The sequence below is a fragment of the Salmo trutta genome, chromosome 35 (assembly GCF_901001165.1).
Source record: "Salmo trutta chromosome 35, fSalTru1.1, whole genome shotgun sequence".
In the NCBI taxonomy this organism is placed as follows: Eukaryota; Metazoa; Chordata; class Actinopteri; order Salmoniformes; family Salmonidae; genus Salmo; species Salmo trutta.
Genome location: NC_042991.1, coordinates 38,643,315 through 38,658,314, shown reverse-complemented (window position 1 = coordinate 38,658,314; position 15,000 = coordinate 38,643,315). Strand labels below are relative to the sequence as shown.

General features: G+C 41.5%; 1 protein-coding gene across 3 annotated transcripts in view; it reads right to left on the bottom strand.

Annotated features, from left to right (window-relative positions):
- LOC115175178 (low density lipoprotein receptor adapter protein 1) overlaps positions 1-15,000 on the bottom strand; it is a 95,187-nt gene that overhangs the window by 31,400 nt on the left and 48,787 nt on the right. For all 3 annotated transcript variants that reach the window (XR_003871931.1, XM_029734416.1, XM_029734417.1), the window contains exons 2-3: positions 12,562-12,704; positions 8,409-8,521 (exon numbers count right to left, since the gene is read on the bottom strand). Coding sequence is in view for 2 of the 3 variants with exons in the window: in XM_029734416.1 (XP_029590276.1) it covers positions 8,409-8,521; positions 12,562-12,704 (256 nt within the window). In the remaining variant the exon portion in view is untranslated. The remainder of the gene's footprint in view (positions 1-8,408; positions 8,522-12,561; positions 12,705-15,000) is intronic.

Here is a 15,000-nt window from a genome sequence, read left to right as displayed (position 1 = left end):
ACACCCTGATCTCTATGACAAACACATCCATGTATACACTATGATATACACTGAGTGTACAAAACATTGAGTTTCACCCCGTTTTAGCAGCACCCCCTCAGAACAGCCTCAATTCGTCGTGACATGGACTCTACAAGGTGTGGAAAGCACTCCACAGGGATGCTGGCCCATGTCGACTCCAATGCTTCCCACAGTTACCAAGTTGACTGGTAGTGGATCTCTACTCCAAATAGCTCGTTCTATCTCATCCCGCAGATACTCAGTTGGATTGAGATCTGGTGACTGGGCAGGCCACTGCAGTAAGCTGAATTCACTGTTATGTTCGTGGAACCATTCCCGCACAATCCTAGCATTGTGGCATTGGAGATTATTCTGAGATTGGGGCCCAATGTGTGTCATGAAAACAAACCCCACACCATCACACCACCACCAGCCTGCAATGTTGACATGCGGCATGATGTGTCACGTCTTCACCATGGTAAACTGTTATTTTTTTACTTTTTGTATTTCTATGTTGGTTTGTTTGGGATGATCTCCAATTAGAGGCAGCTGTGGTCCTCGTTGTCTCTAATTGGAGATCATACTTAAGTAGGGGTTTTTCCACCTGGGTTTTGTGGGTGATTATTTTTTGAGTTAGTGTTTGTTTTCTCCTCTGCGTCACGGTTTGTTGTTTTTGTCTATTCAGTTATTTGATGTTATTGCATAGTTTCACAGAGTAAATAAAAATGTTGAACTACACACACGCTGCACTTTGGTCCTCTCCTTTCGACAGCCGTGACATGATGGATGCATGTACTCGTGGTCTTCTCCATATCCTAGTCTACCCATCAGCGTGAAACTGCAGGAACCGAGAATCATCAGACCAGACAATATTTTTCACATTCTCCACTGCAACGGCAGTTTTTTTTATTTTTATACTGAAGGAAGTGGAACTCTGTAAAGTCGTCGGCTGCCTGTACCCCATTCGTGTCAATGTACAAACAAGTTGTCAGTTTTTTTTTTTTTATGGGTCTTTGGACACCCATGTTGTATTGGACCGTCAGTTGACTAACTTCCTGAGACACACAGGAAACTGTTGAGCGTGAAAATCCCCAGTAGTGTTGCAGTTCTTGACACAAACCGGTTCACCTGGTTACTACTACCATACCCCCGTTCAAAGGCACTTAAATCTTTTGTCTTGCCCATTCACTCTCTGAATGGCACACAATCCATGTCTCAATCGTCTCGAGGCTTAAAAATCCTTCTTTAACCCGTCTCCTCCCCTTCATCTACACTGATTGAAGTGGATTTATCAATAAGGGATGATAACTTTCACCAGGATTCACCCGGTCAGTCTGTGGCATATACTCATGCTTTCATTTCAACTTCAATATGCTGTGGTAGGTAGCTAAAATAATAACAACTTGGGTCAATCTCCAAATATTTATGGACCTGACTGTATACGGAGCGGTTCTCTGGGCCAGTCATTATGATGTCATTATTTACCTGTATACGGAGCGGTTCTCTGGGCCAGTCATTATGATGTCATTATTTACCTGTATACGGAGCGGTTCTCTGGGCCAGTCATTATGATGTCATTATTTACCTGTATACGGAGCGGTTCTCTGGGCCAGTCATTATGATGTCATTATTTACCTGTATACGGAGCGGTTCTCTGGCCAGTCATTATGACGTCATTATTTACCTGTATACGGAGCGGTTCTCTGGGCCAGTCGTTATGACGTCATTATTTACCTGTATACGGAGCGGTTCTCTGGGCCAGTCGTTATGACGTCATTATTTACCTGTATACGGAGCGGTTCTCTGGGCCAGTCGTTATGACGTCATTATTTACCTGTATACGGAGCGGTTCTCTGGGCCAGTCGTTATGATGTCATTATTTACCTGTATACGGAGCGGTTCTCTGGGCCAGTCGTTATGATGTCATTATTTACCTGTATACGGAGCGGTTCTCTGGCAAGTCATTATGATGTCATTATTTACCTGTATACGGAGCGGTTCTCTGGCCAGCATTATGATGTCATTATTTACCTGTATTACGGAGCGGTTCTCTGGGCCAGTCATTATGATTGTCATTATTTACCGTATACGGAAGCGGTTCTCTGGGCCAGTCGTTATGATGTCATTATTTACCTGTATACGGAGCGGTTCTCTGGCCAGTCATTATGATGTCATTATTTACCTGTATACGGAGCGGTTCTCTGGCCAGTCATTATGATGTCATTATTTACCTGTATACGGAGCGGTTCTCTGGGCCAGTCATTATGATGTCATTATTTACCTGTATACGGAGCGGTTCTCTGGGCCAGTCATTATGATGTCATTATTTACCTGTATACGGAGCAGTTCTCTGGGCCAGTCATTATGATGTCATATTTACTGTATACGGAGCGGTTCTCTGGCCAGTCATTATGATGTCATATTACCTGTATACGGAGCGGTTCTCTGGCCAGTCATTATGATGTCATTATTTACCTGTATACGGAGCGGTTCTCTGGCCAGTCATTATGATGTCATTATTTACCTGTATACGGAGCGGTTCTCTGGGCCAGTCATTATGATGTCATTATTTACCTGTATACGGAGCGGTTCTCTGGGCCAGTCATTATGATGTCATTATTTACCTGTATACGGAGCGGGTCTCGGGCCAGTCATTATGATGTCATTATTTACCTGTATACGGAGCGGGTTCTCTGGGCCAGTCATTATGATGTCATTATTTACCTGTATACGGAGGGTTCTCTGGGCCAGTCATTATGATGTCATACTTACCTGTATACGGAGCGGTTCTCTGGGCCAGTCATTATGATGTCATTATTTACCTGTATACGGAGCGGTTCTCTGGCCAGTCATATGACTGTCATTATTTACCTGTATACGGAGCGGTTCTCTGGCCAGTCATATGACGTCATTATTTACCTGTATAGGAGCAGTTCTCTGGCCAGTCGTTATGATGTCATTATTACCTGTATACGGAGCGGTTCTCTGGGCCAGTCGTTATGATGTCATTATTTACCTGTATACGGACGCGGTTCTCTGGCAAGTCATTATGACATCATTATTTACCTGTATACGGAGCGGTTCTCTGGCCAGTCATTATGATGTCATTATTTACCTGTATACGGAGCGGTTCTCTGGGCCAGTCATTATGATGTCATTATTTACCTGTATACGGAGCGGTTCTCTGGCAAGTCATTATGATGTCATTATTTACCTGTATACGGAGCGGTTCTCTGGCCAGTCATTATGATGTCATTATTACTGTATACGGAGCGGTTCTCTGGGCCAGTCATTATGATGTCATTATTTACCTGTATACGGAGCGGTTCTCTGGGCCAGTCATTATGATGTCATTATTTACCTGTATACGGAGCGGTTCTCTGGGCCAGTCATTATGATGTCATTATTTACCTGTATACGGAGCGGTTCTCTGGCAGTCATTATGATGTCATTATTTACCTGTATACGGAGCGGTTCTCTGGCCAGTCATTATGATGTCATTATTTACCTGTATACGGAGCGGTCTCTGGGCCAGTCATATTGATGTCATTATTTACTGTATACGGAGCGGTTCTCTGGCCAGTCATTATGATGTCATTATTTACCTGTATACGAGCGGTTCTCTGGCCAGTCATTATGATGTCATTATTTACCTGTATACGGAGCGGTTCTCTGGCCAGTCATTATGATGTCATTATTACTGTATACGGAGCGGTTCTCTGGGCCAGTCATTATGATGTCATTATTTACCTGTATACGGAAGCGGTTCTGGCCAGTCATTATGATGTCATTATTTACTGTATACGGAGCGGTTCTCTGGCCAGTCATTATGATGTCATTATTTACCTGTATACGGAGCGGTTCTCTGGCAGTCATTATGATGTCATTATTTACCTGTATACGGAGCGGTTCTCTGGCCAGTCATTATGATGTCATTATTTACCTGTATACGGCAACCGCGGTTCTCTGGCCAGTCATTATGATGTCATTATTTTACCTGTATACGGAGCGGTTCTCTGGGCCCATCATTATGATGTCATTATTTACCTGTATACGGAGCGGTTTCTCTGCCAGTCATTTATGATGTCCATTATTTACCTGTATACGGAGCGGTTCTCTGGGCAGGCCTTATGATGTCATTATTTACTGTCTACGGAGCGGTTCTCTGGCGTCTATGATTCAATTATTTACCTGTATACGGAGCGGTTCTCTGGCCAGTCCCATTATGATGTCATTATTTACCTGTATACCGTGAGCGGTTCTCTGGGCCAGTCATTATGATGTCATTATTTACCTGTATACGGAGCGGTTACTCTGGGCCAGTCATTATGATGTCATATTTACCTGTATACGGGAGCGGTGTTCTCTGGGCCGTCATTATGATGTCATTATTACCTGTATACGGAGCGTTTCTCTGGCCAGTCATTATGATGTCATATTTACCTGTATACGGACGGTTCTCTGGGCCATCATTACTGATTGTCCATTATTTACCTGTATACGGAGGCGGTTCTCTGGGCCAGTCATTATGATGTCCCGTATTTACCTGTATACGGAGCGGTTCTCTGGGCCAGTCACATTATTTACCTGTATACGGAGCGGTTCTCTGGCCAGTCATTATGATGTCATTATTTACCTGTATACGGAAGCGGTTCTCTGGCCAGTCATTATGATGTCATTATTTACCTGTATACGGAGCGGTTCTCTGGCCAGTCATTATGATGTCATTATTTACCTGTATACGGAGCGGTTCTCTGGGCCAGTCATTATGATGTCATTATTTACCTGTATACGGAGCGGTTCTCTGGCCAGTCATTATGATGTCATTATTTACCTGTATACGGAGCGGTTCTCTGGCCAGTCATTATGATGTCATTATTTACCTGTATACGGAGCGGTTCTCTGGGCCAGTCATTATGATGTCATTATTTACCTGTATACGGAGCGGTTTCTCTGGGCCAGTCATTATGATGTCATTATTTACCTGTATACGGAGCGGTTCTCTGGCCAGTCATTATGATTGTCATTATTTACCTGTATACGGAGCGGTTCTCTGGGCCAGTCATTATGATGTCATTATTTACCTGTATACGGAGCGGTTCTCTGGGCCAGTCATTATGATGTCATTATTTACCTGTATACGGAGCTATTCTCTGGGCCAGTCATTATGATGTCATTATTTACCTGTATACGGAGCGGTTCTCTGGGCCAGTCATTATGATGTCATTATTTACCTGTATACGGAGCGGTTCTCTGGGCCAGTCATTATGATGTCATTATTTACCTGTATACGGAGCGGTTCTCTGGGCCAGTCATTATGATGTCATTATTTACCTGTATACGGAGCGGTTCTCTGGCAAGTCATTATGATGTCATTATTTACCTGTATACGGAGCGGTTCTCTGGCCAGTCATTATGATGTCATTATTTACCTGTATACGGAGCGGTTCTCTGGGCCAGTCATTATGATGTCATTATTTACCTGTATACGGAGCGGTTCTCTGGGCCAGTCATTATGATGTCATTATTTACCTGTATACGGAGCGGTTCTCTGGCCAGTCATTATGATGTCATTATTTACCTGTATACGGAGCGGTTCTCTGGGCCAGTCATTATGATGTCATTATTTACCTGTATACGGAGCGGTTCTCTGGCCAGTCATTATGATGTCATTATTTACCTGTATACGGAGCGGTTCTCTGGCCAGTCATTATGATGTCATTATTTACCTGTATACGGAGCGGTTCTCTGGCCAGTCATTATGATGTCATTATTTACCTGTATACGGAGCGGTTCTCTGGGCCAGTCATTATGATGTCATTATTTACCTGTATACGGAGCGGTTTCTCTGGCCAGTCATTATGATGTCATTATTTACCTGTATACGGAGCGGTTCTCTGGGCCAGTCATTATGATGTCATTATTTACCTGTATACGGAGCGGTTCTCTGGGCCAGTCATTATGATGTCATTATTTACCTGTATACGGAGCGGTTCTCTGGCCAGTCATTATGATGTCATTATTTACCTGTATACGGAGCGGTTCTCTGGGCCAGTCATTATGATGTCATTATTTACCTGTATACGGAGCGGTTCTCTGGGCCAGTCATTATGATGTCATTATTTACCTGTATACGGAGCAGTTCTCTGGGCCAGTCATTATGATGTCATTATTTACCTGTATACGGAGCGGTTCTCTGGGCCAGTCATTATGATGTCATTATGTTTTTTAAATAAACTTCTTCCATCTGCCTCAGTTTTTTGATTGCTCTTTTGAATTTGTTGTAATTAGTCTTCCTGACAGAGGTTCAAGACTGATGTTGTATTGTTTGGCTTACCTAGCTAGCAGATAGCTAGCTAACGTTGTGGACTGAATGGACATTGGATTTGAACATCACGACACCGACTTGATGAGATCAACGAAATGGAGGACGTCGTACGGAAATAGCTTGTTCTTGTGAAGACACTCCTAACTGTTAATTACGTGTGGTGAGCTTTCAGCGCTCTGTGGCAGCAGGAAGCATCTCCTGTGTGGTTGCTACACAGAATTTAACTAGCCAGTTCGCTAACCATCAAGGTAAAAAGCCCAGAGCACAGATGTTGGGGACAGGACAGCGAGTTGCGCTGCTGAGGCTACGGACCCGACTGTCTCACTGACCGGCTCCCTCCTCCATGACCATCCATGCCTGAAGTTCCTCCGCTCTCAATGTCATTATAACTGCTTCAATTCATCATCCTTGCAGTCCCTGACTTCCTTTATCGTGTTCCAATGTTATTGTTTTGTATTTGATGTAATTTGTGATGTGCTTTTGCATACGCAATTCAGCTTTTAGCTGCCATGTATACAAAGTAAAATGACACAATATGGACATATTCTCTATGAGGTCATAATGATATCATATTGTTTACCTATGTATGGGCACATTCTCTATGAGGTCATTATGATGTCATATTGTTTACCTGTATATGGAGACATTCTCTATGAGGTCATTATGATGTCATATTGTTTACCTGTAGATGGAGACATTCTCTATGAGGTCATTATGATGTCATATTGTTTACCTGTATATGGAGACATTCTCTATGAGGTCATTATGATGTCATATTGTTTACCTGTATATGGACACATTCTCTATGAGGTCACTATGATGTCATATTGTTTACCTGTAAATAGAGACATTCTCTATGAGGTCATTATGATGTCATATTGTTTACCTGTATATGGAGACGTTCTCTATGAGGTCATATTGTTTACCTGTATATGGACACGTTCTCTATGATGTCATATTGTTTACCTGTATATGGAGACATTCTCTATGAGGTCATTATGATGTCATATTGTTTACCTATATATGCACACATTCTCTATGAGGTCATTATGATGTCATATTGTTTACCTGTATATGGACACATTCTCTATGATGTCATATAGTTTACCTGTATATGGAGACATTCTCTATGAGGTCATTATGATGTCATATTGTTTACCTGTAAATGGAGACATTCTCTATGAGGTCATTATGATGTCATATTGTTTACCTGTATATGGAGACGTTCTCTATGATGTCATATTGTTTACCTGTATATGGAGACGTTCTCTATGATGTCATATTGTTTACCTGTAAATGGAGACATTCTCTATGAGGTCATTATGATGTCATATTGTTTACCTGTATATGGAGACGTTCTCTATGATGTCATATTGTTTACCTGTATATGCAGACGTTCTCTATGAGGTCATTATGAGGTCATATTGTTTACCTGTATATGGAGACGTTCTCTATGATGTCATATTGTTTACCTGTATATGGAGACGTTCTCTATGAGGTCATTATGATGTCATATTGTTTACCTGTATATGGAGACGTTCTCTATGAGGTCATTATGAAGTCATATTGTTTACCTGTATATGGAGACCTTCTCTATGATGTCATTATGACGTCATATTGTTTACCTGTATATGGAGACGTTCTCTATGAGGTCATTATGATGTCATATTGTTTACCTGTATATGGAGACGTTCTCTATGAGGTCATTATGAGGTCATATTGTTTACCTGTATATGGAGACGTTCTCTATGAGGTCATTATGATGTCATATTGTTTACCTGTATATGGAGATGTTCTCTATGATGTCATATTGTTTACCTGTATATGGAGACATTCTCTATGAGGTCATTATGATGTCATATTGTTTACCTGTATATGGAGACGTTCTCTATGAGGTCATTATGATGTCATATTGTTTACCTGTAAATGGAGACGTTCTCTATGATGTCATATTGTTTACCTGTATATGGAGACGTTCTCTATGATGTCATATTGTTTACCTGTATATGGAGACGTTCTCTATGATATCATATTGTTTACCTGTATATGCAGACGTTCTCTATGAGGTCATATTGTTTACCTGTATATGGAGACGTTCTCTATGAGGTCCAGTGTCTCTGTGTCTGTGATGATGATTCCTTTAGGAGAGATGGTCAGGGTCACTTTACGCAACTTCTTAGCACTGGCCCGGGCCTGGGATAGGAAACAAACAACAGTTTTAAAACAGATTTATAAGCTGATAGATACATCAACAATGGTATCCTACTCCCTATATAAATTCTCTATTCAATTCAAGGGGCTTTATTGTCATGGGAAACATATGGTAACATTGCCAAAACAATTGAAGTAGATAAAATACAAAAGTGAGATAAACAATAAAAATGAACAGTAAACATTACACTCACAGAAGTTCAAAAAGAATAAAGACATAACAAATGTCATATTATGTATATTTACAGTGTTGTAACGATGTGCAAATGGTTAAAGTAAATATGGGTTGTATTTACGATGGTGTTTGTTCTTCACTGGTTGCCCTTTTCTTGTGACAACAGGTCACAAATCTTGCTGCTGTGATGTCACACTGTGGTATTTCACCCAGTAGATATGGGAGTTTATCAAAATCGGGTTTGTTTTCTAATTCTTTATGGGTCTGTGTAATCTGAGGGGAATATGTGTCTCTAATATGGTCATACATTTGGCAGGAGGTTAGGAAGTGCAGCTCAGTTTCCACCTCATTTTGTGTGTAGTGTGCACAAAGCCTGTCTTCTCTTGAGAGCCAGGTCTGCCTTCTGCGGCCTTTCTATGTATACAGTTGAAGTGGGAAGTTTACATACACTTAGGTCGGAGTCATTAAAACTCATTTTTCAACCACTCCACAAATTTCTTGTTAACAAACTATAGTTTTGGCAAGTCGGTTAGGACATCTACTTTGTGCATGACACAAGTAATTTTTCCAACAGACAGATTATTTCACTTATAATGCACTGTATCACAATTCCAGTGGGTCAGAAGTTTACACTAAGTTGACTGTGCCTTTAAACAGCTTGGAAAATTCCAGAAAATGATGTCATGGCTTTAGAAGCTTCTGGTAGGCTAATTGACATCATTTGAGTCAATTGGAGGTGTACCTGTGGATGTATTTCAAGGCCTACCTTCAAACTCAGTGCCTCTTTGCTTGACATCATGGGAAAATCAAAAGAAATCAGCCAAGACCTCAGAAAAAAAATTGTAGACCTCCACAAGTCTGGTTCATCCATGGGAGCAATTTCCAAACGCCTGAAGGTACCTCGTCCATCTGTACAAACAATAGTACGCAAGTATGAACACCATGGGACCACGCAGCCGTCATCCCGCTCAGGAAGGAAACACGTTCTGTCTCCTAGAGATGAACTTATTTTGGTGAGAAAAGTGCAAACCAATCCCAGAACAACAGCAAAGGAACTTGTGAAGATGCTGGAGGAAACAGGTACAAAAGTATCTATATCCACAGTAAAACGAGTCTTATATCGACATAACCTGAAATGCCGCTCAGCAAGGAAGAAGCCACTGCTCCAAAACCGCCATAAAAAAAGCTAGACTACGGTTTGCAACTGCACATGGGGACAAAGATCGTAATTTTTGGAGAAATTTCCTCTGGTCTGATGAAATAAAAATAGAATTGTTTGGCCATAATGACCATCATTATGTTTGGAGGAAAAAGGGGGACGCTTGCAAGCCGAAGAACACCATCCCAACCGTGAAGCACGGGGGTGGCAGCATCATGTTGTGAGGGTGCTTTGCTGCAGGAGGGACTGGTGCACTTCACAAAATAGATGGCATCATGAGAAAGAAAATTATGTGGATATATTGAAGCAACATCTCAAGACATCAGTCAGGAAGTTAAAGCTTGGTCGCAAATGGGTCTTCCAAATGGACAATGACCCCAAGCATACTTCCAAAGTTGTGGGAAAATGGCTTAAGGATGACAAAGTCAAGGTATTGGAGTGGCCATCACAAAGCCCTGACCTCAATGCCTATAGAACATTTGTGGGCAGAACTCAAAAAGCATGTGCGAGCAAGGAGGCCTACAAACCTGAGTTACACCAGCTCTGTCAGGAGAAATTGGCCAAAATTCACCCAAATTATTGTGGGAAGCTTGTGGAAGGCTACCTGAAACGTTTGACCTAAGTTAAACAATTTAAAGGCAATGCTACCAAATACTAATTGAGTGTATGTAAACTTCTGACCCACTGGGAATGTGATGAAAGAAATAAAAGCTGAAATAAATCATTCTCTCTACTATTATTCTGACATTTCACATTCTTAAAATAAAGTGGTCATCCTAACTGACCTAAAACAGGGAATTTATACTAGGATTAAATGTCAGGAATTGTAAAAAAACTGAGTTTAAATGTATTTGGCTAAGGTGTATGTAAACTTCCGACTTCAACTGTATATTATATATACACTACCGGTCAAAAGTTTTAGAACACCTACTCATTCAAGGGTTTTTCTTAATTTTTACTATTTTCTAAATTGTAGAATATTAGTGAAGACATCAAAACTATGAAACAACACATACGGAATCATGTAGTAACCAAATAAGTGTTAAACAATTCAAAATATATTTTATATTTGAGATTCTTCAAATAGCCACCCTTTGCCTTGATGACAGCTTTGCACACTCTTGGCATTCTCTCAACCAGCTTCACCTGGAATGCTTTTCCTACAGTCTTGAAGGAGTTCCCACATATGCTGAGCACTTATTGGCTGCTTTTCCTTCACTCTGTGGTCCAACTCATCCCAAACCATCTCAATTTGGCTGAGGTCGGGGGATTGTGGAGGCCAGGTCATCTTATGCAGCACTTCATCACTCTCCTTCAAATACCCCTTACACAGCCTGAAGGTGTGTTGGGTCATTGTCCTGTTGAAAAACAAATGATAATCCCACTAAGCCCAAACCAGATGGGAAGGCGTATCGCTGCAGAATGCTGTGGTAGCCATGCTGGTTAAGTGTGCCTTGAATTCTAAATAAATCACAGACCGTGTCACCGGCAAAGCACCCCCACACCATCTCACCTCCTCCTCCATGCTTCACGGTGGGAACCATACATGCTGAGATCATCCGTTCACACACACCGCGTCTCACAAAGACACGGCGATTGGAACCAAAAATCTCAAATTTGGTCTCATCAGACCAAAGGACAGATTTACACCGGTCTAATGTCCATTGCTCTTGTTTCTTGGCCCAAGCAAGTCTCTTCTGCTTATTGGTGTTCTTTAGTAGTGGTTTCTTTGCAGTAATTCGACCATGAAGGCTGGAATCACGCAATGTCCTCTGAACAGTTGATGTTGAGATGTGTCTGTTACTTAAACTCTGTGAAGCATTTATTTGGGCTGCAATTTCTGAGGCCGGTAACTCTAATGAACTTATCCTCTGCAGCAGAGGGAACTCTGGGTCTTCCTTTCCTGTGGCGGTCCTCATGAGAGACAGTTTCATCATAGCACTTGATTGTTTTTGCGACTGCACTTGAAGAAACTGTCAAAGTTCTTGAAATTTTCCAGATTGACTGACCTTCTTGTCTTAAATTAATGATGGACTGTCATTTATATTTGCTTATTTGAACTGTTCTTGCCATACTATGGACTTGGTCCTTTACCAAATAGGGCTAACTTCTGTATAACACCCCTACCTTGTCACAACACAATTGATTGGCTCAAACGCATTAAGAAGGAAAGAAATTCCACAAATTAAGGCACACCTGTTAATTGAAATGCATTCCAGATGACTACCTCATAAAGCTGGTTGAGAGAATGCCAAAAGTGTGCAAACTGTCATCAAGGCAAAGGGTGGCTATTTGAAGAATCTCAAATATCTTGATTTGTTTAAAACTTTTTTGCTTACTACATGATTCCATATTTGTTATTTCATAGTTCTGATGTCTTCACTATTATTCTACAATCTAGAAAATTGTAAAAATAAAGAAAAACCCTAGAATGAGTAGGTGTGTCCAGACTTTTGACTGGTACTGTATGTTTTCTACAGGACTGTGAGGTAACGGACACACACACGCACACACATGCACATACGCACACACACACACACACACGCACACACACACACACACGCACACACACACACACACACACACACACACACACACACACACACACACACACACACACACACACCCCCACACACACACACACACACACACACACCCATACACACACACACACACACCCTAACTCACCGTAGAGACTATCCTGTGTATAGCAGCAGCAGCCATGTCCTCTCCTTTAGGCTGTCCCACCAGAGTCATCCCCAGGTACTTGACCTGGAAGACCATCCCTTCCAATAGGGTCTCCTTGGTGTCTGTCCAGTTCTCTGGCAGCTCTGATTGGACAGAAAACACAACAGGTGCACAATTAGTAGGATGTGATTGGATGAAAGGCTGAAAGGCTAATTTGTAATTGGGCAAAATGTCCAAAACGTTAAAAGTATTGTTTCCCCTAGATAGATACTGTAGGTTAGATATATTGTGGAGTGGGTTTCCCCTAGATAGGCTACATCACCTGCTCGTCGAACATCTCATTCCAAAATCATGGGCATTAATATGGAGTTGCCCCCCCCCCCCCCCTTGCTGCTATAACAGCCTCCACTCTTCTGGGAAGGCTTTCCTATAGATGTTGGAACATTGCTGCAGAGACTTGCTTCCATTCAGCCACTAGAGCATTAGTGAGTTCAGGCACTGATATTGGGCGATTAGGCCTGGCTCACAGTCGGCGTTCCAATTCGTCCCAAAAATGGGATTAAGGTTAAGGTTCTGTGCGGGCCAGTCAAATTCTTCCACACCGATCTCGACAAACCATTTCTGTATGGACCTCGCTTTGTGCACGGGGGCATTGTCATGTTGAAACAGGAAAGGGCCTCCCCCAAACTGTTGCCACAAAGTTGGAGAATTGTCTATAATGTCATTGTATGCTGTAGCATGAAGAGTAATTAGCTTTCAATAAATGTTTATTACATGTTTATTACAGGTAGTTTGATAACTTGTTATGGATAGGGGGCAGTATTTTCACGGCCAGATAAAAAACGTACCCGATTTAATCTGGTTATTACTCCTGCCCAGAAACTAGAATATGCATATAATTAGTAGATGTGGATAGAAAACACCCTAAAGTTTCTAAAACTGTTTGAATGGTGTCTGTGAGTATAACAGAACTCATATGGCAGGCCAAAACCTGAGAAGATTCTATATGGGAAGTGCCCTGTCTGACCATTTCTTGGCCTTCTGTAGCCTCTTTATCGAAAATACAGGATCTCTGCTGTAACGTGACATTTTCTAAGGCTTTAATTGGCTCTCAGAAGGTGCCAGAACGTGGAATGATAACTCTGCAGTCTCTGGGCGAAAAACAGCAGGGGTTTTGGAGAGTGGTACTTCTGAGAACAATGGCACTGGAGCGCGCGTGCATGTGACGACTCAATTTTTCTTCTTTCAGTGTTTGAACGGATACAACGTCTTCCGGTTGGAATATTATCGCTATTTTACGAGAAAAATCGCATAAAAATTGATTTTAAACAGCGTTTGACATGCTTCGAAGTACGGTAATGGAATATTTTGAATTTTTTTGTCACGAAACGCGCCGGCGCGTCACCCTTCGGATAGTGTCTTGAACGCAAGAACAAAACGGAGCTATTTGGATATAACTATGGATTATTTGGAACCAAAACAACATTGGGTGTTGAAGTAGAAGTCCTGGGAGTGCATTCTGACGAAGAACAGCAAAGGTAATCCAATTTTTCTTATAGTAAATCTGAGTTTGGTGAGTGCCAAACTTGGTGGGTGTCAAAATAGCTAGCCCGTGATGGCTGGGCTATCTACTCAGAATATTGCAAAATGTGCTTTCACCGAAAAGCTATTTTAAAATCTGACACCGCGATTGCATAAAGGAGTTCTGTATCTATAATTCTTAAAATAATTGCTATGTTTTTTGTCAACGTTTATCGTGAGTTATTTAGTAAATTCACCGGAAGTTTTCGGTGGGTATGCTATTTCTGAACAAAACATGCTAATGTAAAAAGCTGTTTTTTGATATAAATATGAACTTGATTGAACAAAACATGCATGTATTGTATCACATAATGTCCTAGGAGTGTCATCTGATGAAGATCATCAAAGGTTAGTGCTGCATTTAGCTGTGGTTTTGGTTTTTGTGACATATATGCTAGCTTGAAAAATGGGTGTGTGATTATTTCTGGCTGGGTACTCTCCTGACATAATCTAATATTTTGCTTTCGTTGTAAAGCCTTTTTGAAATCGGACAATGTGGTTAGATAAAGGAGAGTCTTGTCTTTAAAATGGTGTAAAATAGTCATATGTTTGAAAAATTTAAGTTTTTGCATTTTTGAGGTATTTGTAATTCGCTCCACTTTATACCATTGGATATTGGTGAGGCGTTCCGCTAGCGGAACATCTGTCCCTAACAGGATAAACCAGCTGATTTACTGGCAAACAGGTAGCAAATTAAATGCACAATACAAAAAGGGAGAAAGAGCAAGACAGAGCGAGAGAGCGGCAGGAGAGAAAGAGAGAGAGAGAGAAAGAGAGATGGAGAGAGAGGGGAGACAGAGAGAGCGAGAGAGAGAGAGAGGGGAGAGAGATAGATATAGATGCAGAGAGAGAGGGGGG